General features: G+C 55.8%; 1 protein-coding gene across 2 annotated transcripts in view; it reads right to left on the reverse strand.

The window, feature by feature from the left end:
• Positions 1-684: 684 nt before the first annotated feature.
• The window catches only part of QSOX1 (quiescin sulfhydryl oxidase 1), a 41,042-nt gene continuing 18,852 nt past the window's right edge, over positions 685-22,874 (reverse strand). Inside the window, exons 3-13 of one of the 2 annotated variants that reach the window (XM_060285830.1) lie at positions 22,599-22,644; positions 21,947-22,049; positions 19,506-19,596; positions 16,724-16,869; positions 14,958-15,092; positions 12,597-12,726; positions 9,133-9,255; positions 7,991-8,138; positions 4,192-4,371; positions 1,937-2,156; positions 685-1,091 (exon numbers count right to left, since the gene is read on the reverse strand). In XM_060285830.1, the coding sequence (XP_060141813.1) occupies positions 1,957-2,156; positions 4,192-4,371; positions 7,991-8,138; positions 9,133-9,255; positions 12,597-12,726; positions 14,958-15,092; positions 16,724-16,869; positions 19,506-19,596; positions 21,947-22,049; positions 22,599-22,644 (1,302 nt within the window). In that variant the 3' untranslated portion in view covers positions 685-1,091; positions 1,937-1,956. Of the gene's footprint in view, positions 1,092-1,932; positions 2,157-4,191; positions 4,372-7,990; positions 8,139-9,132; positions 9,256-12,596; positions 12,727-14,957; positions 15,093-16,723; positions 16,870-19,505; positions 19,597-21,946; positions 22,050-22,598; positions 22,645-22,874 lie in introns of both variants that reach the window. The other variant, XM_070043863.1, reaches the window with a different exon arrangement.

The raw sequence follows: 22,874 nt of genomic DNA on the forward strand, positions 1-22,874 counted from the left end.
CAAGCCCTCTCTCCTTCCTCCAAGGAGAGCTGGAGATGTAGGCCGCCTGCCTGAGGAGGGGTCAGGCGGGCGCAGGCCAAGGTTCCTGGAGCAGAACTGAGAGCACCAGGGCAGGTGCTCCCTGGGAGGGCGGGGGAGCGGGGGTGGGGGGAGGCGGGACTGAGGGGCTCGGGTCACAGAGAGCTCTGTGGACAGTGGGGGAGGGCCCCATCCAGGAGACAGGGGCTATGACAAGGGTGCTCTGACCCCCCGAGAGCTGGCTACATCCCAGGTCAGGCTGGGTTTTGCACATTCTACCCAGCCCCGGACACTAGTAGCAAGTTAAGGAACACACCGGCGCTTGCCTTAACAAAAATAATTTATTCCAGAGCCCCCTCGACCGTGGGGCAGAGTGGGGATCAAGCATGTGTACAGCGTCATCCTCCCCTCTGACCCTGTTAACCTCTACAGGATGGGAGGTGGACCCTTGAGAGGGACGACACTCCCCTCCCTCCACAGTAAAGATTAGCATCTATTTTGGAGATGAAAATCAACAAGAGACAAAAGACCCAGCTCCAAGAGGGGTGGAGCCCAATGCGGAGAAGCCAAAGCATGTTCAAAGCGAACACTTCTCTCAGCCTCTCACAGCTAAGGCACTAGAGATCCCAACAGCCCTCCCTAACCCCCCCCCGCCCCCAACCCAGTACCATCACCACACCGATTCCAGCCTGTACCCTTCCTGTACCCAAGGTTTGGGAAGGAGCCGGCCAGAGGCCCTCCTCCCACAGACCTCACCTGGGAGACCAGCATGACTTCCAGAAGCTTCCGAAGCCCACCGTAAAGCCAAACCCCACCCAGGAGGGTCTGAGGGGCTGGAGGACGGGCGGGCACAGAGGGCCAGAGGTAGTCCTTCCTTCTCTGGTGCAAAGGGCTCTTTGTAGCAGGATGGACGGAGTCCCGGGATGTAGTAAGGAGTCCACTCCAGCCCCAGGGGCCCCTCCTCTGGAGATGGGAAACCTTGGAGACTGCAGCCTCACTTGCCCCAGTTTAGGGCCAACACCAAGCGGGAATCACTGAAGCTTCAGGAAGAATGAGGGAGGACTTCAAACAAGCTGAAAAAGAGGAATTCGGTGCTGAGAGGCCCAGGATGGAGTCTCCCGACCCCACTGCCCAAGGCTGTCCTCCCCCTCTGCTGGCAGAACCTGGACATGTCTTCCTGTCTATGGAACATCCCTTCCCAGAAGCCCCAGGGAGGTCTGCTGCAGTAACTGGTTTTCCTAGATTTTCCTGGACAAGGAACAAGGTGGGAGGGGTGGGGTGCAGGGGGCTGGAAGAGCCCAGGGATGGCAGCTCCCTATCCTGCCCCCTCCCAAGTTGGGCGGTTCGGGCTGCGGGGTGGCTGGCATAGCCCTTCAGGGCCCTCATCCTGGCCCGGAAGTAGGTGTACACAGCCAGCAGACCCATGAAGGACACGGAGAAGAGCCCCACACAGAGGCTGATGTCCAGGTGGGAGAAGTTCCCTTCCAGCACCTGCAGCCACTGGCTCCGGCCCTGCCTGGCCCCAGCCTCTGGCTCCCCGTCAGGGTCGCTGGCCAGCTGCTTGGAGCTGCGGCCCACTCGCCTCAGCTCTGAAGGGCCTCTGGGGAAGTTCTTCCCAGCCAGGAATTCGGCCAACAACACGGCTCCTGTGTCTCCCCTGCTCAAGCGTTGCCGCCCTTTTGGCTGCTCCAACTTATCCCTCTGAAGCCCCGCTATGTGCTCAGGAGCTTCCTGGTCTGGCTCATCTCTGGCCATGCTGAGGCCAGCCTGCGTCTCCTGGGGGTGACTTGCCCCAGGTCCCTCTGCTGGAACATCTGGGATGGTGGTTCCAGGGGACATTGTCCCTGGGCCTGCCATGATCTCAGCCTTCTCAGGGCCCAGAGTAAAATTTCCGATCGCCAGCTCCAGCTCCACCTGCCTTGCGGGGACTGCCATCCTCTATGCACCCCTCCGGGGGCCCAGGCCAGCCGAAGGAAGGTCTAGGACGATGTTGCTGGGGGAGAAGTGGGTCTTCAAGAACTTGAGGGTGTTGCCCAGGTCCCACACGGGCGCACCCTGGAGTTCACTGTGGCAGGCGGAACAGAGCTCACGGGGTGGCCACTGCACCTTGGGGAACTCGGGGTCCTCGCTGGGAGCACCTGGGGAGGGAAGCACACACAGGTTGCCTGTGACACACTGGCCACCCGGAAGCCCAGACCGCATTCTTCCATTCAGAATGCCAGCTCCCTCATCTGCAAAAAGGGGGCACTGCTGCCCTGGGAAAGGATGGGCGCGAGAGAGGGCAGATGAAAGACCTAGCACAGAGCCTGGCCCACCGCAGGGCCCAACACTGGTGCCTCTCTGGGAGAGGACGTTCCTACCCTCCCCCACCCCCAGAACTCCACAGCTTCCCTTCCAGTCACTTCCCCGTGTTAACCCACTGTCTCTCTTTGTCAACTTCACTGCTGGCTTGTACCCCTGGACCAGACATGAGAAAGGGCGAGAAGACTCAGAACGATCTGTCTTGCAGACTGGATGGTCCACTAGTATGTATCTTCTTTGCATTTTTCTAAAATTTCCCAGGTTTTACGCAAGTGAAGATACATTCTTTTTGTAATCAAAGGGAAAATGTTTTTAAAGCAAGAGCTCAAGGCACATGGTAGTTACGAGGCATCTCCTTTACCCCCTGCGGCCCTCTGGGGTAGGTAGGAGTTAGTGGAATTTCTTCGTCAGGTGGGCCCCAAGGGGTGGGGTGTGGGGAGGCCTGGGGGCCTGGATGGGGAAAAGGACACCCAGGAGAGAGTCAAGAAGTTGCCCTTCCCACCAGGCTACTGGGACCCCAAGCAGGACTGGCACTGTGGGCAGAGCCCCAGGCTGAGCCCCAGAGGGCCTGCCACCGGCCCCTCTTCCAGTGTCACCTGGGGAATGGCAATCAGCCCATCTCTCTTGGAGGAGGTACCTCCCCTAAAGGGTTTAATAGGAAAAAAAAAAAAAAGTTGCTGGCCAGAATGAGGAAGCAGCAGCAGTAAGTGATGTAAAAATCAGAATGATTATTTTGGGGAGGGAGCAACATGTAGATTCCAAGGGTCCAGTGAGAAGTCATAGTGATCAGGCCTTGCAAAGTGAGCACTCCATTTGCACCTGCTCATTATTGTTACTGGTTGATCTGAAAGGACCCCTCTAGAGAGAGTAGGACACTGCCTTCCTTTCGGCCTTCCCTTCAGGGAGAGGCGTGGGCTCCTGGCCCTCCAGCAGCAGCTGGGCCCCCAGAGAAGCCAGGAGCCTACAGGTCCTGAGGCTGGAGGGTCAAATGAGCATCTGGTGGCAGGGGCAGACAGGGGCAGGGAGAGAAGGGGTGGGAGGAGAGACAGCACGTGTCTTCTTTTGAAGTCCACCAGGAGGCCCCAGGAGATGCAGACCAAGTGCAGCCGCCTGCACAGCCACCTGCTCCACGGGCTCCTTTGACCTTGGCCGCACCCCAGGCCTCATCCCCCACCTCCCGCCGCCCCTGGGAGGTCTGTCCCAGCCAAACACACTTCCTCTCTCCCCACAGACAAGCCCAGGCTCCATCCACAGGTGGCTCCCTCCCCACCCACCAGCTTCTGGCCACCTCTGGAGTTTAATGCTTTTGCCTGTTGGACCCATCTGACTCCTGTGCACGGGGAATAGAAAACACTGTAAATGAGGTATATTCAGAAGACAAGGCCTCTCCCGGGAGAATCAGTCCCTGGTTTTTCCAGGAAGGACCAGGATTTTCTCTTCAAGTATATTTTATCGTTATACCCTTCCCAGGGCGGGGAGAGGCCCAGCTCTCTCCTCTCTGTTGGTTTGAGTAAGGGGCCAAGAGCCAGAAAGCAGGACATGCGAGGCAGGAAAGGGACCCCAACAGGCCAGAGGGAGGGGCCCTGGTGTGGGCGAGAGAGTGAGCAATGGCATCGGAAGACCAGGGTCTCACGGTGCCAAAGCCTGAGTTTCCTCATCTAGAAAATAGGTCTAATGATACTGACATACATCAGCAGGGCTGGCAGAGCACGTGAAAGGGCTCTGGGTGCTGAGAAGCACCATGAAACACAGGGTATAACTTAGAGGACAAAGAAGGTCCCGACTCCTGCCTCTGGTCCCAGACTCCAAAGCTCCCCCGCCTCACCCTCCCTCTGCAGGTGACTCCAGCCTTGGAGGCAGGCCCTTCCTTACCTGCGAGGCGAGCGTTGACCTTGTTGTGCCTAGACCAGAACCAGAGGATGGAGCTGCTCAGGTTCCCCACCTGGTGCACGGACTCAGTGGCCATCTGCTCAAAGTGGCCAGCGCAGGCTCGGCAGCCAAAGAAGAAGCGAACGTAGCCCCGGATGGCCTGGAGGATCTCCTGGGCCTTGACTACAGGGGAGAGGAGACTCCAGTCACAGGGGCCCTTCTGGCTGCCTGTCCCTGCTGGCTCCACCACTGTTCCCATCACAGGCCCACCGTGGTCGCCTCTGCACGGGGAACACACACCCCAGCCCACCTGGTGAGGGGCTCAGGTCTCCCTGTCTACTTCACCTCCCAGGGGGCATGTTCGAGTTGACCCCATCTCCTTCCAAACTCGTAAACCTCAGTCTCCCTCGTCTGCCTCTTATCCAGGCCCTCATCACTTACAGACACTCAGGATAAAGTCCAAACGCGTTGTCAGGACACTCAGGCTCTTAGAGACATGGCTGGAGAGGAAGGCAGGGGCCACGGTGCCCATCCCCCATCCCGTGGGCCCCTACTCTGCCCCTCCTGCTTTAGGCTTCCTGTTCCAACTCGCTCCCCATCGTGCCATGCTGCGTCCACAGCCCATCCCGATCTGGCCCCGAACGCTCCCTAATTTGTCTCCATTTCTCCCCGGCCCCCTCACTTCCTCCCACTGGGCTCTCTGGCCTGGCAACAGCACAGGCTCTGAATACCCGCCCTCTTCTTGCTCTGACACAGGCTCCTCCCTGAAGATACCACTGCTCCCCCAAACCCGCTCCCCTTAAACCCCTCCGTCTTCCACACTCAGGGCTGGAGGTGGCGGAAGTACTCTCCCTGCTGTCGGTTGCTTCCAAACTCTCTCTCCTTCCTGCTGCGATCCCCCCAGCCCTTTAAAAGCTCCAACTCCGAGTCTGACCCCTCCATCCACTGGGACTGCAGCACGCAGCTCTCTGTCCCACGCACCACCCTTGCCCGTGCCCTCGGTTCTGGCGACGTCAGTGCCCACGCCAAGCTGTGCCTTGTCTCTCACCTCCTCAGCCCCCTCAGCTCCTGCTTCCACCCCCGCCACCCACTCACCACCTGCCCTGCAGCTATCCTCGCCTCCTCCGCCTGGCTCATGCTCTGGACCTCACCCCTCTCGCCTCTTCCAAGATTTCACTCCCGCGAATGTTTTCTTGTGTTACGGCATCATCAATTTCTCCCTTGTATGGGCTCCTTCCGACAAGAAAAAAGAACTACAACGAAGAAACCCCTTCTCTGACCCCAGTCACACCCCAATCACTCCCCCATCACCTCCAATTTCTTCCCGGCTCCTCTCTCTTCAGCCCAACCCAACCAGGCCTCTCTCTCCACTAATCCACTGACACAGCTCTCGCCAGGGAGGTCCTCGCCTCACACCACCTCCCCACTTGGCTGACTATGTTCTCGCTCTTGAAACTCTTCATGTTGGGGGACCTCTTGAAATTGCAATGGCCACTCCTTCTTAGTCTCCTTTGTTGGCCCCTGCGCCCCCAGCAGAGGTCTGGATGCTGAATGCCCCAGAGCTCAGGCCTCAGCCCTCTTCTCTGCCCACCCACTAATGGGCTCCTCCGGTCCCGAGGCCTGAACTACCGTCTATATGCTAATGACCACAAGACTTGTATCTCTATCCTGGACCTCCCCCCAGAACTGCAGACTCAACTGTCTACATCTCCATTCAGAGATCCAATAGGCACAGACCACTAAGTGTACCCTCCCCCATCTACTCCCTCCCCGCCCTGAGCCTTCCCATTTCTCGGCTCATAGGACCATCAACTACCTGACGTTCAGGCCCAACAAGTCCAAGGTCCGACCAAAGTCCTTGATCCTGCATAGTCTTCATCCAATCCGTCACTGAGTCCTATCAGCTCTACCTTTAAAATATTCCCAAACCTGCCCACTTCTTCTTCCATGTGCACACCTACAACTCTAGTCTAGGCCACCACCACCTCTCCTGGACAAGTTCCACAACTTCCTAATTGGCTGCTCTGCCTCCCCCTTGCCCTGCTGTAGCCCACCCTCCACCCAGTAATCGCTCTAAAGCACCGATCTCGTGCGCATCACTCCCCTGCTTAAGGTCCCTAGTAGATTCTCATAATGCAGAGACTGAAATCTCCCTCCCTCCCACACCAGGACCTCCAAGCCCACCTCCTCTCCTGCTCCCCCCACTCCCAGGCTCTGCCACACTGGCCGCCTTTTGGTGCTGCACACACACCAGACTTGTTCCCTGAACTTACTAGTCCTTGACCTGGGTTATGGGCTGAACTGTGTCCTCTAAAATTCTTATGTTGAAGTCCTAGCCCTGAGTCCTTCAGAATGTGACTGTATTTGGTTGGACACAGCGTCTTTAAAGAGGTGATTAAGTGAGAATGATGTCACTGGGGTACAACCTAATCCAATATGACTGGTGTCCTTGTAAGAAGAGGAAATTGGACGTAGCCAGGAACACCCCCACTGAGGACCGTGGGAAGACCCAGGGAGAATATGGCCATCTACAAAACCAAGGAGAGGCCTCAACAGAACCAACCCTGCCAACGTCTTCATTGTGGACTTCCAGCCTCCAGAACTGTAAGAAGACACGTTTCTGTTGTTTAAGCCACCCAGTGTGTAGCACCTTGTTATGGCAGCCTGAGCAGACAGCCCGGGGGGCTCTCATCCCAGATGTCCCACCGCTGCTTCCCTCTCACCAATCAGGTCTCAGCACAGGGGCCCCTCCTCCGAGAAGCCTCCCCCAGCCAGAAACCCTGTCTAAACACAGCATCCCCTCTCCAGCCCCCCTCCCCCACCGCTTGGCTCTGTCTTCTTCACCGACTCACCATCACACCTGAAATGATCTGTGTGTTTACTGTCTGTCTCCTGCCACTGGACTATTGTCCCCTTGAGGCAGGGACATCTCGCTGTATGCATTGCTGTACCACACCCCTAGAGCAGGGCCCGGCTCTTTGGAGACACTCCGTAAATCCGGGCTGACAGACTGGCTGGCTGTCCGCACATCCGGCAGCTCCCCCTGTTCCCTCTGTCTCTGCACAGGCCGTCTCCTCTGTCGGGGACTCTTGTCCATCGTTCCCCCTCACTTACCTCCTCCCACCCTTCCCGATGGCGTGGAGCGTTCCCTCTCTTCCACCCGCACATCCTGCTCTCCCCCTGGGCCCTGGCAGGCTGCATGGCAGCCCTGTGCCCACCTGTCTCACAGCCCACTGGGAGCAGGGACTGCCTCTTCCTCCTTTGTATCCTCCAGGCTGGGCCAGGGTCTGGCGTCAGCCTGGTCCCTCCGTGAGCTAGATGCCCACCTGTTCAGTTGCTCTGTGCGGCTGTGGGGCAGTGTGGGTTGTGGAGAGCAGCTGCATGGTTTGGGGATGAAACAGGGCAAAGGGGGAAAAGTACTTCCCCAGGTTCCCCTAGAAAATGATTTTTCAGTGGGAAATGCAGTAAAGTTGTTGAGTCTACGGTATCAGCTGCATAAACTGTGAAATAGACATAGTTCTTTTCTTTATGGGAGTATAAAAAATAGAACCAGAACTCTCTCGGGAAGACTAAAAATAAATCAGGCTTGTGGCTACAAGAAAGCCAGGGAGCAGCCTCACGCCCGTTGGTGGGGCACCACCTCGGGGGCAGCGGGCAGGGCTGAGTGGCTACTCCAGGCCCGCTGCTTGTGTGTGGCCAGCTGCAGAGGCGGACTCCCCTAAATTCAGGCCTGCAGCGGGGAGCCAGCGGAGGGTGGGACAGGGCCGGCTGAGGCACAAGGGGTGCACAGGCCCAGACTCACCTGTTTCTCGTGAGTGGTCTACATCTTGTCGAGCTGCCTCCGTGGTCAGGAAGTGGAAGACGACCCACAGGGAGCAGGGAAAGCCGCGGAAGTGCGGCTGACTCCCTTGGCAGCCCACCCAGTTCACCTTGTCGGCAGGCAGAGCACCCTAAGGGACACACACAAGCGTGAATGCATATGCGGAGAAGAAAAAGGAGCTGGCGTGGGAAGTGGGGAGGGCAACTTGCAGAAGACTCCAGGTCAGCACAGAGCCCCAGAACAAATGGTCCCTTTCTCAGTTTATCACCTTGAAGGTGGCATTTCCCTTCCACTGGCGACACCCGTCAAAGGAGCAGTAGGTCTGAGAACCCGTGACACAGACCGGGTCACATCGTTACTCTAGCCTTAGCCTCCCCTCTGTAGAACGAGGGGGGTCATCTCTAAGGTCCCGTCAAGCTTTGACACCCCACACGTCTGTGAGGTTCTGCACCTCTCCTGGCTGACGTGCCCACCTTTGTGAGAGCAGGAGCCCAGAAAGCTGCCCCTGGACAGAAGCGTTGCTGAGGAGCACAGCACGCCAGGGAGCAACAGAGGGCTGGAATTAAAAGCTCTCTCACCGGGCTTCCCTGGTGGCACAGTGGTTGAGAGTCCGCCTGCCGATGCGGGGGACGCGGGTTCGTGCCCCGGTCCGGGAAGATCCCACATGCCGCGGAGCGGTTGGGCCCGTGAGCCATGGCCGCTGGGCCTGCGTGTCCGGAGCCTGTGCTCCGCAACGGGAGAGGCCACAACAGTGAGAGGCCCGCGTACCGCAGAAAAAAAAAAAAAAGCTCTCTCACCACCGGGGTCTCACAACTGGTTCTAAATCTCAGCCCAACCACTTACAGGTTGTATGATCTTAGCTTATTTGACCTCTGTTTCTTCATCTGCTAAATGGGGATAATATCTGCCTTCCACTCATGCTGCGAGGATTAAATGAGGTCTGTACAGAAAGGGCTCAATAAACAGCAGTTTACTCGCTCCTAATGGGAGGACCCGACCACGATCACTGCCTCCTTCCTGAGTGCAGGTCGGTGACAGAGGTCAGAGGTGACAGGGTGAAGCCCTTCCACTCCCATAGATATCAAGCATGAGGTGGAGATCCTCCTTAGCCCTCCCACACTCACCTCCTTCCTGCTGTCCAGGGCAGTTTTAAAGAAACCGTAGGGAATTTTCTTTCTCTGTTGCTTCTTGAGCCAGTCACTCATGGAATGCAGGAATTTCTGGACCGAGGGCTGGCCAGGGAAGTACTATGGGAGCGATAAGGGGAGAGTGAGAAATAATTCCCCCAGAGTTCCGCAGTCCTGGGGAAGGCCGGGGGCCAGGCTGAAGTGGGCCGAGGCATTTTTTAGAATGTTCCAAGACCACCGGGAAAACATCCTGCCTAACACCCACATGTGGGTTCCTCACTACCTTTGCTCTGGAGCACCTGCGAAGGCGAGGGGGAGGGGTGGGCAGAGGCGCTCAGTGGGACCAGGCCCTCAAGGCCGCCCCCTCTCCAGGCTGCAGGCTCCGGTTCTGACCCGACCACACGCTCACTGGCAGGAAGGCTGAGCACCTTCCTGTGTCGCTGCCCAGGGCTGCTGAGACCCCTGGGCCACACGGGCCTCTGTTCAGCTCATCTTCTGACAGAGCAGCTGACTCGCTAACTGACCAGCTGGGCGAGGCTGGCAAATGGCCTTTCATTTGTATTCCACGGGCTGCCAATGGGGACAAGGCAGTGCAGGGGCTTGAGCCGAGATCCAAATCTTGATGGGAACTCCCAACAGTCTCTGGGGAGCATGAAAAGCCACTCTGACAATAAGTCAACTCAAATCGGATTAGTATCAGCACTTTAAAACCACAAGGACTCCAGGGACGAGGATGGATGCCTGTGTGCGCGCACCGCACACGCAAACACACCCAGGGTGGGGGGAGGAGGGAGAGAGAGGGCTGCAGTAGCAGAGCAGGTCAGATAAACCACGAAGGGGCAGGTCGAGAGGGCAACACAGGAGGAAAAACAGCAAAGAAAAGCATTTGTGAGAAGAAGGGTGCTGCAGACAGGATTGATCCCTAAACAGAAAAACCTGTCAAGGGACCCAGTCCTCTGAGAAAGTCATGGCGTATTCTTATCTCCAGGCTGGACACTGTCCCCCAGCAGAAGTGGCCGGAAAGAATCCTGTGCTTTGACACGCTCCCTCTTGGTCAGCTCACACGGGCCTCTGGGCTCTCAACACGAATTTACAGCTTCAAGTCAGCGTTTCTCACTGACCTTCACCCATCGTCCTGATTTGGAAGGATGACGCCCTCTAAGGCCACGGTGTCAGGAGGAAGGATGAATTAAGGGGCTCTGGACTACAGGGAGTCACCCTGCGCCGGGAGCAGGGAAACCCTGGTGACCACACGCCACCCAGTGGCCAGTCCTGCCAGCCGCTTCCGTGAGGGAGCAGGGAGATCCCGGGCTGGGCCGCCGGGAAGTGCCTCCCAACTGGCCATACTCACAGTTGACAGGTCCCTAAGGCTGAGCAGGCAGAGTGAGCTCTACTCACTCAGCCTTTCAGTGCTCCACGCACGGAGTGCATAAGGGTGTGGGTTAGACGAGACGTAGGCGCAAATCTCAGCTCAGCCTCTCACCGGCTGGAGGACCTTGGACAAGGTGCTTTACCCCTCTGGGCCTCCATTCCCCTCTCTGTGATGGGATAATGCTAGCACCCACCCCGTGGAGTCTGTTCTGAGAAATGCAGATAAGCTAAAACACAAAGGAGTACCTTGCAGAGTCTGACACCTTGTCAGAGCTCAAGAAACGGTAGCTGCTACTATTATTGCTCCTCAGGATAAAGCTACCCAGGCAAGGGTAGGGCCAGAATACTCCGCAGCCTCCAGGGGCTGTGCTGCACAGCAGATGCCCCTGAGCCCGTGCCCCCCAGCCCTCCACTTTCCTCTCTGAGGGTCCTGGCTTCTGGCAGGGAGGACTCCTTCACCCCAAACTCAGTTCCAGCATTGCTGAGGGCAGAAGCTCGGCGGGCACCACGGAGAGGGTGCTGCTTAAGCCTCTGCCCCGCTCCGGCATTTCCTGGGTCTCATTCTTTTCCCTCACACTGGCTGCAACAGTCCCACTGGGAGCCAAACACAAACGAGCTTCGAGTCCAGCTGAGAGATACAAGCAGCACACGATAATTCCCCTGGGATGAGTGCTTCAGAGTGGATTGGACTGGGGGGGTAAGGGGACCCCTCTCTGCTTCCTGGGGCCCCGCCTCACGTGTCAGGCAGGAGGACAGCACACAGAACTACTCGAGGACTTTTCCCCTCTGAGCCTCTGGGTCAGCCACCCTGGGCCTCGGCAACTTGAGGACCCAGCGGCTCACGAGGCCTCTGAGGAAAGGCTCTATTATCAGACTGGGCTGAAGAACAGGGGCCCAGTCTGAGTGGAACATCTGAGAGGGGCTGAAAGCTGTCTTGCCTTAGACCGGAACAGCGCTGTGACAGCACTTGCCACCTCACAGGGTCCTCGGTGCAGCCACAGATGCCCGTCACTAAGCCAAGTGGACCAGAGGGCCAGGCCTGGTGAGGAGGGAAGAGGGACCAGGCTGGCGGCAGTTCCTGAGGGAGAGGCGCAGACCACCCCCAGAGGTAGTCCCAGCTGCCCGCAGACCTGCGCCAGAAGGAGGGGCTCAGACCTGGCTCCCGGGGGCCGAGGGTGGCTGAGTCAGCAGTCAGCCTCTGAGGGGGACCAGAGCCCGCACCTGACTCAGCAAGTCCTCGGCAGCCAGAGCGTGGGGATTTAAGTAGGGCAGCACTGGCAGTGGACCTGCAGCCGCAGAGAAGGATGCAGGGAGGGAGGAGGCGGCAGGTGCAGAGGGAAGAGGCAGCCCACATCTCACCTTGAGAGACGAGCAAGGAGCGTGGCAGAGAAGGGGTACAGGCTCTAAAGCTGGGACCCCGGTTCAAATCCTGGCCACGACACCACCAAACAGGAGGCCTAAGGCACATCACTTGAGCGACCTGTACTTCTTAAATGGGGGTGGCACCTGCCACCCTGCGGCGAGATTAAGAGGATTAAATGCCTGACACACATCAGGTCCTCAGTAAGGAGGAGCCACACTTGGAGAAGTAGCCATGCTGGCAGGAAACTACAAAGGAATAAGGAAGGCACGGCTAAGGCCAGGGAGCTGCGTCAGACTTTGGCCAGAGTCTGGGAGGGAAAAGAGATTCAGAAAAGCCTTCTTTCCTTCACTGGGGTCCACGGGTCCTGCTTTCCCAGTGACCGCGGCAGGGAGTGAGGCTGCACTCCAGGCTCGGCCTGAGGTAGAGGACTCAGGCAGGCAGAGCCAGCTGGGAATATCCCCAGGGCATCAGGCCCTGGGTCCCACCCACCCCCCTGCACAGGGCAGGGTGAGGGAAGGGGGTTGTCCCTGGTGGTACGGGGCTGACGGGAGGAGGGCGCAGACCGCAGGGTAGCAGCCCATAGTAGACTGGGACAGCCGCGGGTCCAGGTGTCCAGCCCGACCGCGAGCTCCTGAGGGAGGGGCTGGCCCGGCGCCTGCTTCAGGGATGCGCACTGATCCCATGTGGTGTGGGGCTGCCGGACAAGGGAGGGCAGGGTCCTGCTCACCTGGGCCAGCACCGCCATGAACTTTTTCAGGGCCACCAGGCGCTGCCCCTCCAGGACAGAGAACTTGGACACTTCTACCTGGAGGATGTAGTACAGTGCAGATTCCAGGTCAGCCATGTAGATCTTGGAGCTAAGGACCCAGAAGGAGCCAGGGAGAGAAAAGAGTATTAACCATGGGGCAGGGGCTGGGGAGAAGCACCCAGGGCCAAAGGGAGAGAAGAGGAGGCACTACTGATGGTCACAGAGTCCCGTGAGTTAGCACTTGGGGTTGGGGAGGGAAGGATTGGGAGTTTGGGGTTAAAAGATGCAAACTATTACACATAGGATGGATAAACAACAAGGTCCTACTGCATAGCAGAGGGAGCTATATTCAATATCCTGTGATAGACCATAATGCAAAAGAACGTCATCTGTGTATAACTGAGTCACTCTGCTGTACAGCAGAGATCGGCACAGCACTGTAAATCAACTACACTTCAGTAAAAAAATAAAATAAAATAAATAGGTTAGCACTTGGCTCTGCCAGTAACTACCTGTGTTATCTTGGGCAAATTACTTAACTTCTCTGAGCCTCAATTCCTTATCTGTAAGATGGGGATAGTAATAACTTGCTCACAGGTAGGTTGCTGAGAGGATCAAACAAAAGCACAAATGTAAAACTCTCAGCAGCTCCTGGCACAGAGTAGGGTTCCCCCTCTGCAGGTCCAGGGCCAGCCTCTCCCATCACTCACTAAAGGTGTTTTTATCAGGCCACTAGTAGAAGGTTGAGCTTCATTCTCTGTTCTGAACAAAGATCCCTAGGGACAGACAAGTAGACCAACAGGGGCGCACCCACACAACATGGCTCGGGAAGCTGGGTGCTCTTTGAAAGACCAAGGGTTTGCTGCCCGCCAAGGCTGAGAATGGGGCTGGGGAGAAGGGGAAGTGGGGTTTTACGTTTATTTTGGCTGACGTCCTTGCAGCTGCCAGACCCTGGGCATCAGGGCTCCATCTTGCACCTCTCGGGCTGACCCCAGCCCTGGGGGAAGGGCTGCAGGCTCCCAGCTGGCTGCTCCACCCCGTGCCCATCACGCTCTTGTGAGATCTGGGCTCAGGGTCCTGAGGGAAGGGCTGCTTCTCTACCCCTGCCTCCTGACCCCTAGATTCTTGCCTCCTTCTATGGTGGCCTAGCTCTGGGGTCTTGGGCAACTCAACCCGCCTCTCCGGCCTCAGTGATCTCACCTGTAAAATGGACTCCTGCCCCACCTGCCTCCTGAGGTGGTGGGAAGCCAACGAGGTCAGCTGACGGGGTGAGCACTGTGGCCACCTGCGCTTTACCCTCGTGCCAAAGTCCCCTCCCTCTGCTCCACTTCCATGTCCTGGGGCCTCAGTTTACCTCTCCGTTCCTGTGTTATGCCTTAAGGAGTGGCCCCCTGACTAGAGGAGATAATGGACGGAAGTGCCCAGCAGAGCCTGGCACATAAGACTAGAAGTGTCAGCCATAATAGCAATTTGAATGATCTGAATAATCATAATTTGAATGATTATAATGAGCATACCCACCTCTTACTTTCTCTTTCCTTCCCACCTGATTTACTACAAACCTCTCCACTAGCACTTTCCACCCTTAGAGTCTCTCGTGTTGGGATGCAAAATCCTTCCCGAAATCCAGTGACCCTGCCCCCAGTTCTCTCGTGCAGCCCCCCTTGTGGAAGCCGCTCTCTGGACTCAGCTCTGAGCTGCCTGGTCAGCCATTTCCACGTGGTACCATGCTGGGGGCCAGAGCAAGAGGTCTACAGCCCCATCTCCCTGCCCAACAAGCAGAAATACTACCACCAGGGCACAGCCAAGGAGCCTCAGAGAGAACAGTTACCTCGTGCTGACAACTGTGCATGATGACACTGGCTATCTTGAAAAGTAGTGAGCTTCCTGACACCAGAAGCATTCAAGTGAGGTCGGATGCCTTCCTAGAAGGGATGCTGCTAAGGGACTGTAAACTCTGGGCAGGGCTTGCATCTGCCCTGCAGAAATAACTGCTTGGGTGGGAAGTTGTTTTGGAGGCTGCACATTATCCTTCCAAGCTGATTCTACTTGGTCTTGAATAGTTAAGCTTAAGGAATGTGGGCATCAGAAAGTATGCGTTCCATCATGAAGAACACAGTCAGCAGACGCTGCCGCCTCCGCCCATTTAAGACTCTCCTGTGCGTGGCCAGCGGCCGGGGGCCCCCATAGGCCAAGGCCAGCCCTCGGGGGGTCTGGGCTCAGTATGACACGTGCCAAGCTTGTGACAAGGAACAGAGTGTGGAAGGAAGGGGGGCGTGTCTGTGATTAGAAGAGAGGGTGAGGAAGGGAAGGGAAGAGGAGGCCCAGGCGTGGCCTTACGGATCTGCAACTTTCCACACGGTAGGGGCTATGGGTCTAGAGGTGTTCGGCGCAGCCGGGGTGGGGACAGTCTCGCTGGTGTCCCTGGAGAACCTCTTCAGGTACATGGTGTAGAAGAACCTGGATTCCATAAGCCTGTGAGGGAAGGGAACCATGGGGGAGAGGCAGTGAGCACGGAGGAACAAAACCCCAGAGCTAACTCGTGGCAGGAGAGGAGGCGGGTGGCTCACCTGACAGGAATGTTTATTCAGAAATATTTGAACCTGGATCGGTCTTATCCTCAGTGAGGTAAAAATTGGGGCAGCCCTGCCTCACGTTAACCTTTCTATTCACTGCTCATGCTGTGGAAAGCCTCTCTGACACCAGTCTGAAGTCAAAACCCACCTGGAAAAGCGGCTGGGCCCGTGAATTCCTCAACCTGCCTCGGAGAGGTGGGGAGACAGGGCACCTTCGGGGGCAGGAGGGCCCTCTGGGGACAGCGCTCCTTCTGGCCACGGACCGGACGGTGGGTTTGACGACCCTCCCCAGAGACCAAAGCTACAAAGTGGCACGTGGCCTCAAGGAAGCTCACAAGCTTGCTCCAAGGTACCAGAGGTGACATTACTCCCCAGGGAGGTCAAGGGAGCTTGATACATGATTTTTAAAAAGTAGCAGCAACGACCCCAAACCACGACATTTCTGACGATCCTTTTGATTTCTCTCTCTCGTCTCATAAAGAGGAGTCCTCAAGGGCAGGCGGCGCCTCCTGGTCAAGGGCCCTGGAGGGAGGGATGTGAAGACCAGCAGCGTGACGGGACACCCCAGGGGACCTGGCACCGGGAAGCACTGCTTTCCACTCCACTGTCCCGGCCCCATGTTTACAGACGAGCAGGTGGCTAGAAGCAGCGTCGTCACAAATAATTTTCCCCTCCGCCAGCTCCAAGAGAGGAAACAATGCCTCCGCTCCCCACCAGGACCGGCACTTCCTGCCCCTCCCTGTCCCCGCGGCCATCGTCCTGCCCCCCCCCCACCGCCCCCCCCCGCCAGCGCTCTCTGACGAGGCCTGGCCCAGTGCTGCCAGGTGACTGGGGCCGGGTGAGGGCGAGTGGCCGCGCTGCCCAGCCCTGGTGCAGGAGGGCACTAATGGCTCTGAGGAGTGGCTCACTGGACATCTCAGGCCAGCCTTGGTCTCCCTGGCCCTCGCACTCCTGCCTGCAGGGCCGGGTGGACATCAATCATCTGCCCAGGGAGGGCACTGAGGCACCATCTGGCACCATTCAGCAGCGGGAGCCTGACAGAGGGGCTGCGGCTGGCCTGATTGTTCTCTCTTGGCATTTCGGAACTGGCTATTGTCTGGCTCCTAATGAACTTTTCTGCAATTAGAAAACCAAAGGGAGGGAGGGTCAGGCGTAGCTGAGCGCTTGCCAGGCACTTGCAGACTGCCAATGAGTCTGTCTGTGGAGAGAGGAGGATGGGGAATAGGGCCAGGGCCGCGGTGGGGATGGGGCAGAAGCGCCAACGCTGGGTGTTGAGCGTGCCGGGGACCTGAGGCTGAACTGCTGAGCTGGGGGCAGCGTTCTGGGCCCGGACTCCTGGCTGTAGCATGCCCACCACCCCACCCACCGTAGGCAGATATCTGCTTCTCTTGCAGAGGGTGCCCATGGACTCCTCGGAAGACTCACAGGAGAAAGAACCCGTCAGCCCCTGTGAAAGGCTGGCAGCCTCTCGAGGCAGGAAGAAAGGAGGAGCGCGGGGAGAGGGGAGAGAGGGGGCAGAGAGACACTCACACGGGGATCCGTAAGGAAGAGCCATTCCGAAACAGCAGGTAGCAAGATGGGAAGCTGGTGACACCAAACTCGTTCACCACGTCATGCTGTGTGTTGAGGACCCTGCGCACCACTATGCCCCGGCGCTGAGACAGGTCCAGAGTCACCTGCAGAGACAGTGAGACACTTGGTGGTGCGTAGGCCAAGCCACTGGACAGAGGGAAGGCCTGAGCAGGCGCCTGGTGGCAGCTGTGCTCTAGCCAGACTCGAAACCTTTCCAAGAGTAGACTATCGTGATGAGTGAGAGCCTCCTGCCGCCAACTATATCTGCCCTGCTGTAAGGAGTGCAAATGCTGCCTGCTCGGAATGGTGCGGACCACACATCTTGAATCCTTGAGGACAGTCCCAATTTGGTGTAATTTTCTTTCCAATGAGAACAATTTGTAAAAGGCATAAAAAGATGTGGTTTTCAAAAACACACATGCACCCCAATGTTCACTGCAGCACTATTTACAATAGCCAGGTCAGGGAAGCAACCTAAATGCCCATCAACAGACGAATGGATAAAGAAGATGTGGTACATATACACAATGGAATATTACTCAGCCATAAAAGGAACGTAATTGGGTTGTTTGTAGAGACGTGGATGGACCTAGAGACTGTCATACAGAGTGAAGTGAGTCAGAAAGAGAAAAACAAATATCGTATATTAACGCATATATGTGGAATCTAGAAAAATGGTGCAGATGAACCTGTTTGCAAGGCAGAAATACAGACACAGATGTAGAGCATAAACATATAGACACCAAGGCAGGAAAGCAGAGGGTGGGCTGAACTGGGGGATTGGGATTGACATATATACACTAATATGTATAACACATAACTAATGAGAACCTGCTGTATAGCACAGGGAACTCTACTCAATGCTCTGTGGTGACCTAAATGGGAAGGAAATCCAAAAAAGAGGGGATATGTGTATACATATAGCTGATTCACTTCGCTGTACAGCAGAAACTAACACAACATTGTGGAGCAACTATACTCCAATAAAAAAAGTAAATTAAAAAAGTGTATGTATCTGATATTTGGAAGAAAATAAAAGTGGTTTCAGTTTTGTTCTGATATTTGTAAGACTTTCTGTCTATATTCCAAATCGGAAAAACATACTTAGACGTGACGGTTTTATTTTTAGAAAGGATTAAGAAGGAGAAATATACTGTTAGGTAACATTTATTAAATAGGTATTATGTTCTGTATATAGACTGTTTCATTTAATCTTCAAAATAATACTTACTATGAAATAGGAACAATTACTAGCAGACCAAGCCAGGTGGTGCAGTATACCATGGCTGCTTGGGTTTAAATCCTGCCCCCCCAGACTAAACCTCTCCCAGACTCAACTTCCTTACTTGCAAAATTGTAATAACAATACCCACCTCCAAGGGCTGTTAAGAAGACTGAATGGGTTAATTTTATAAAAGTGCTTCTAACAATGACTAGTAAATAGTTATGTACGTAAGTATTTCTTTAAAAAATAAAACTCCTATCGTATAGTAGACGCAAAAACCGAAGCTCAGCAGTGAAATCATGTGATCAGGTCACTCATGTAGCAAGCGCCTGAGCTGGGCTGTCAATCCCAGATCGATCTGCCTCCAGAGCTGGGGCTCTTGGCCACTGTGCCCTCCTGACTCTCAAACTAGCCATCCCTGGGCACCTCTGCATGGACACGGGACCAGTGCCCTTGGTGACTAGGGGAATGGGGGAACGTAGGAGGAAGAGCTGATTCCAATGAACATTTATCAATCACCTGTACAGGCATGACGCCAGGCCTGGAATGGGACTCCTTCAGCAAAGCTCCCTGCCCATCCCACCTCCATGCTTCCCCTCTCGGGGCTGAGAGGTCTGGAGACAGCTCAGAGCGTTCAACTGTGCTTGGGGAGTTTCAGGAGGAAAACCATTCGGAGTCCACAGTGGTGTTTAATTTCATCCCCTCTCTCTCTATCTCCTTGCACTGCCTTGGAACTTCTCCCAAGCACCGACCCTGTCCCACCTCTGCATCTGGGAAAAGCCCAGTGGCCCGCGAAGTCCATGAGGCAGCGGTGGAACGGCAGACTCTCTGCATCAGGCCGGGGACGGCTCTTTATAAAGCACGTACTCTGTGCCAGTTACTCACCCAGGCTCTTCCTCTAAACCGCCTCACTTGATGTTCCCAAACATACTCTGAAAAAGGTAACTGTCACCACTTCAAAGGTAGGGAAACGAAGCTCAAGAAAGTTGAGTAACATGATCACAGACACAGCACATAAGTGATGAAGTGGAGATTCCAACCCGCCTGATTCTGTGATCTGCTTCACCTGGGAAGGGACCCCGTTTCCTCAAGAGGGACTAGAGGCTCTCTGATGTTCCCTCCCCCCCCCCGATTTTTGACTCCAATTCTTTGCGGGCAAGGTAGTGTGGAAATAACACAAGCTTTGGAGGCAGACAGACCTGGTTTGAAGTCCTGCTCTACCAATTCACTGGCTGTGTGATCTTCGACCTGTTATTTGACCATCTTCGTTAATTAGAAAGATCAGCAACTACGTGTGTCAGCAATCTAGTGCAATGCTCAATAAACAGCAGGTGTTATCATTCTCAGTTTCCACGAGGAAGATCCAAGCAGACAGAAAGGTCCAGCTCCTACACTTCCCGTTTCCCCCAGCAGGGGTCAGGCCAGTGCTGGGCTAAGAAGGGCACAGGAACAGCCCTGCTCTTGGCTCTCTCCCAGCGGCTATGCAGGAGCTGTGGGACCGTGCAGGCAGCTCACCTCTCTACCCAGGTAGGAGCCTTCCCTTTCAAAGATCAGGGCCAGGTAATCTTCATCATTTCTTGCAAAGAATCCAGTAATCTCCTTCAGCCTGCAAGAGACAACGCTGGCAGTCACTCTCTCTGTGGTGGGAAGAAAGCAAAACTGCCGGCGACAGCAGACGTGGCTGACCCAGTACCGTGAATACGGCCACACACACCTCCTCCTCTGTTTGCACACAAGACTTCGAGGAAGTCTCTCCATGCCAGCGCTCCAGTGGGAGTAAACCAAACCCTGAGTCTCAAAAGACGCTCTCTGCCTATTACCGAAACCTGGTTCTTCACTTCACCCACCTATTTGGGTTGTTTTTTCAGCATCAGGAGTGTGTACGGGCAGTCTAAGGAGGAGACCGGGGGAGGCACGCTTTGAGACCAGGTGTTTCTATGCTCTGGGTAAGGCCCAGGCTTAGAGGGCAGTTTTTACTGGTCCCCTAAGAAGCTGGTGTTTACTACCCATCAGACACAAGCCTTGATCTGTGCTAAGCCACTACCAACTGGGAGATGTGCTTTTTCCACCCCTGGAGCAGGCATACAAAAGGAACTAAAGAATCAGAAAGTCCTGGGTACAGGAGATCTTAGAAGCTATCTAATCTTATTTTAAGATTTTAACCTCCTTATTTTAATACGAGGAAACTAGGGCCCCAGGACGAAGGTGGAAATTAATAAGAAGGCAAATCTTATTATTCCCCCCAAATCAAAGAATTAAGATACAAGCTGTTTTAAAAATGCAGAGTTTCAATAGAAAACAATTGCATGATACAAAAATGATTTGTTCCCTTATTTCAATTAAAAGCAGAACATCATTAGACATGTAACAGGAGACAACAGCATCTACTTTTGACCCCAACCTGATGACCTATTTCCCTCCTCTGGATCCAATGATGGGGCAGTGGTTACCTCCAAACAGAAGGCGCAACATGGGGCCAGTGGAGCCCAGCCCAGCAACAGTACAAACGCCATGCCAGAGAGGTGGGGGCCCGAGTGTACCCCAGTGGGTGGATGGTCACTGAGAGCCCCTGGGGTGGGAGCAGGTGGCCTCTCAGGCAACTTCCCCAGACCTCCCCAAGGCTGGCAGAAGAGCGAGCCCACAGACGGCTGACCATGTAACTCGCCCCCATCCCGTCCATTCCCACTCACACTCTGGAAGAGGCAGCCCACCTTCCACCACAGGTCCCCGCCTCCTCCCTAAAGCTCTCTAGAAGGATCACTTTGAGAGAGGCTGGCAGGTTTACCTGGCTGATTGCTTTTGAGATCTTCTGGGCTGAAAAGGCACCATGAGGGAGGGTGGGTGTAAGAAAGAGAGAGAGGCAGAGACAAGATCATTGAGAAATGGAAGAAGGAGCGAGGTGTTTCCTGGAGAGATGGGGTCTGGCTGTGGAACCCCAAACCAAGACCATATACTCAGTCCAGGGGCTCCATGAGGCCCTCTGGGAGGATGGAGAATTGGGAAAGATGATAAAAGAATCATTGTGAGTTGGATTCAACACCAACTGACACTTGGAAACACAGTCCCTCAGCAGGGCCTCAGCTTTCCAGACACCAGCAGACTTAGTGTGGGCGCTGAAGCCCCAGTGTTTGCCTCCTGAGGCCTTCTCAGCATCCGGAACCTTCACTGTGTTCTGTGGCTGGGCGCCCTCTAGCAACCCCAGCTGGTACTTGGATTTGCTCCTTCTTGGCCCCTTAAGGTGGGCTTTCTCCTATCCGGAGTTCTCGTCCAGAAGGGCAGGACCTCGTGTTTTCAATCTACCTGTCTCCCTCTGTGGGAGAGTTAGAGTGAGACATCATGCACCTCATTATCCTGTTTTCCTAGAATGGAGGCGATCCTGGAAGGCTGCCGGGCAGGTAGATAGATATAGAGCACCAGCCACCTGATGCTCTGCAGCCCAGGGAGGAGAGTCACCTCCCCATCCCCCGGTCACTGCTATGGCTCAGGAAATGAGCACCTTCATTTTACAGGGCTTTGTGCTTCTCAGTCCCCCATCCCCTTTCCTCTAAACGGCATCTGGTCTCCCTTTTTCCTCCCCACGCCCACCCTCTCAGGGACCCTCCCTGGGTTAGATCATGTGAAATCCAGCTGCATCCCTCCGATATTCCAGGTTCTGAGAAGCAGCAGCAGGTATGACCCAGAGAACCCCTCCCGTCTTTTTCTTCCCACTGGGTGGGATGGGCCCTTGCATCCCTGTCAGCCCCAGGAAGTCAGGGCTCCTCGGGTAGGACCTCCAGCAATGGGAAGCCCTCCACCAGCTGCTCCAGGCAGCTCTGGGCTCTGGTCCACTGGAGTGTCCACCACTCAGGCAACAGGAAGAACCAGCCCGGTCCCCAGCCCTGCTGCCCCCACTGTCCTCTCACTGCCAGGCCTGCCATCCTGTCACACTGCCCTGGGCCTGCCCCAGCCCCAAATACCTGGCAGGCTCCAGTGGGGGACAGGCGGAGGGCCACGTGTCATTATGGGACTCCAGGGCGTCAATGAGCCTCTCCCGCAGCATCTGCACGTCAGCACCAGCCACTGTAAATGAGGATGGACACAGGCAAGGTGTGTGAAGAGAGGAGAATGAATCCCAGTGCCCTTGTCAGCTTGCCTCATGGAAGCAAAGGGCCCAGGGCATGAGCTGAGCAAAGCAGAGCACATCTCAGTCCTCCTCTGTATGAGGGGTGGGGGCATCCCACCCCTGTGGTCCTAAGCATGGCAGGGGGACCCATCCCTCAGGGCAGGCGAGAGTCCCTCAGACCTGGCCCTGAGGGCCCTCCCCACGCTATCTGGCTGCCCCTCTGCGTGTCAACCCCACTTGGACAAGAAGGGCTATTCTGGGAACGTGTGACCCTCCCTGCTTCCCGGATGGGCCCAAATGGAAGGGCTTCTTCAGCCTTGTTTTCCCAAAGGCATCTTCCAGGCTGGCTGGGAACGACATTTCCAGGAAAACACAAATTTGTTTGTGGGGACCTCCTCACCCTGCAGACCTTGCTGGGCTCTCTTCACCCCAGGAGAAGCCCAGGCGAAAGAGGGGGAGAAAGATGCTAACAGCACCAATGAGACCCCGCGAGCTGGGACACCCACCTGACAGTGTAGCTCCTGAGCCGGTCTTGGAAGAGGCCTTAAAGAACTGGAAGCAAACACACAGAAAAGAGTCAGTGGAGCTAAGAGCACAACACCCGCGCCAGTTGAGCGCTCTGTGTTTGAGACCCAGCTGCTTACTAAATGGGGTGACTTTGGGGAAATGACTTCACTTTCGTGAGCCTCAGTTTCTTTATCTGTAAAATGAGAGCAGGAGGTCTCTGCTCTTGGAGCGGGACCCTGGTTCCTCTCCCTGGTGTCCTGCATCTGATCCCCACC

Source organism: Globicephala melas, chromosome 1 (assembly GCF_963455315.2).
Source record: "Globicephala melas chromosome 1, mGloMel1.2, whole genome shotgun sequence".
Classification (NCBI taxonomy): domain Eukaryota; kingdom Metazoa; phylum Chordata; class Mammalia; order Artiodactyla; family Delphinidae; genus Globicephala; species Globicephala melas.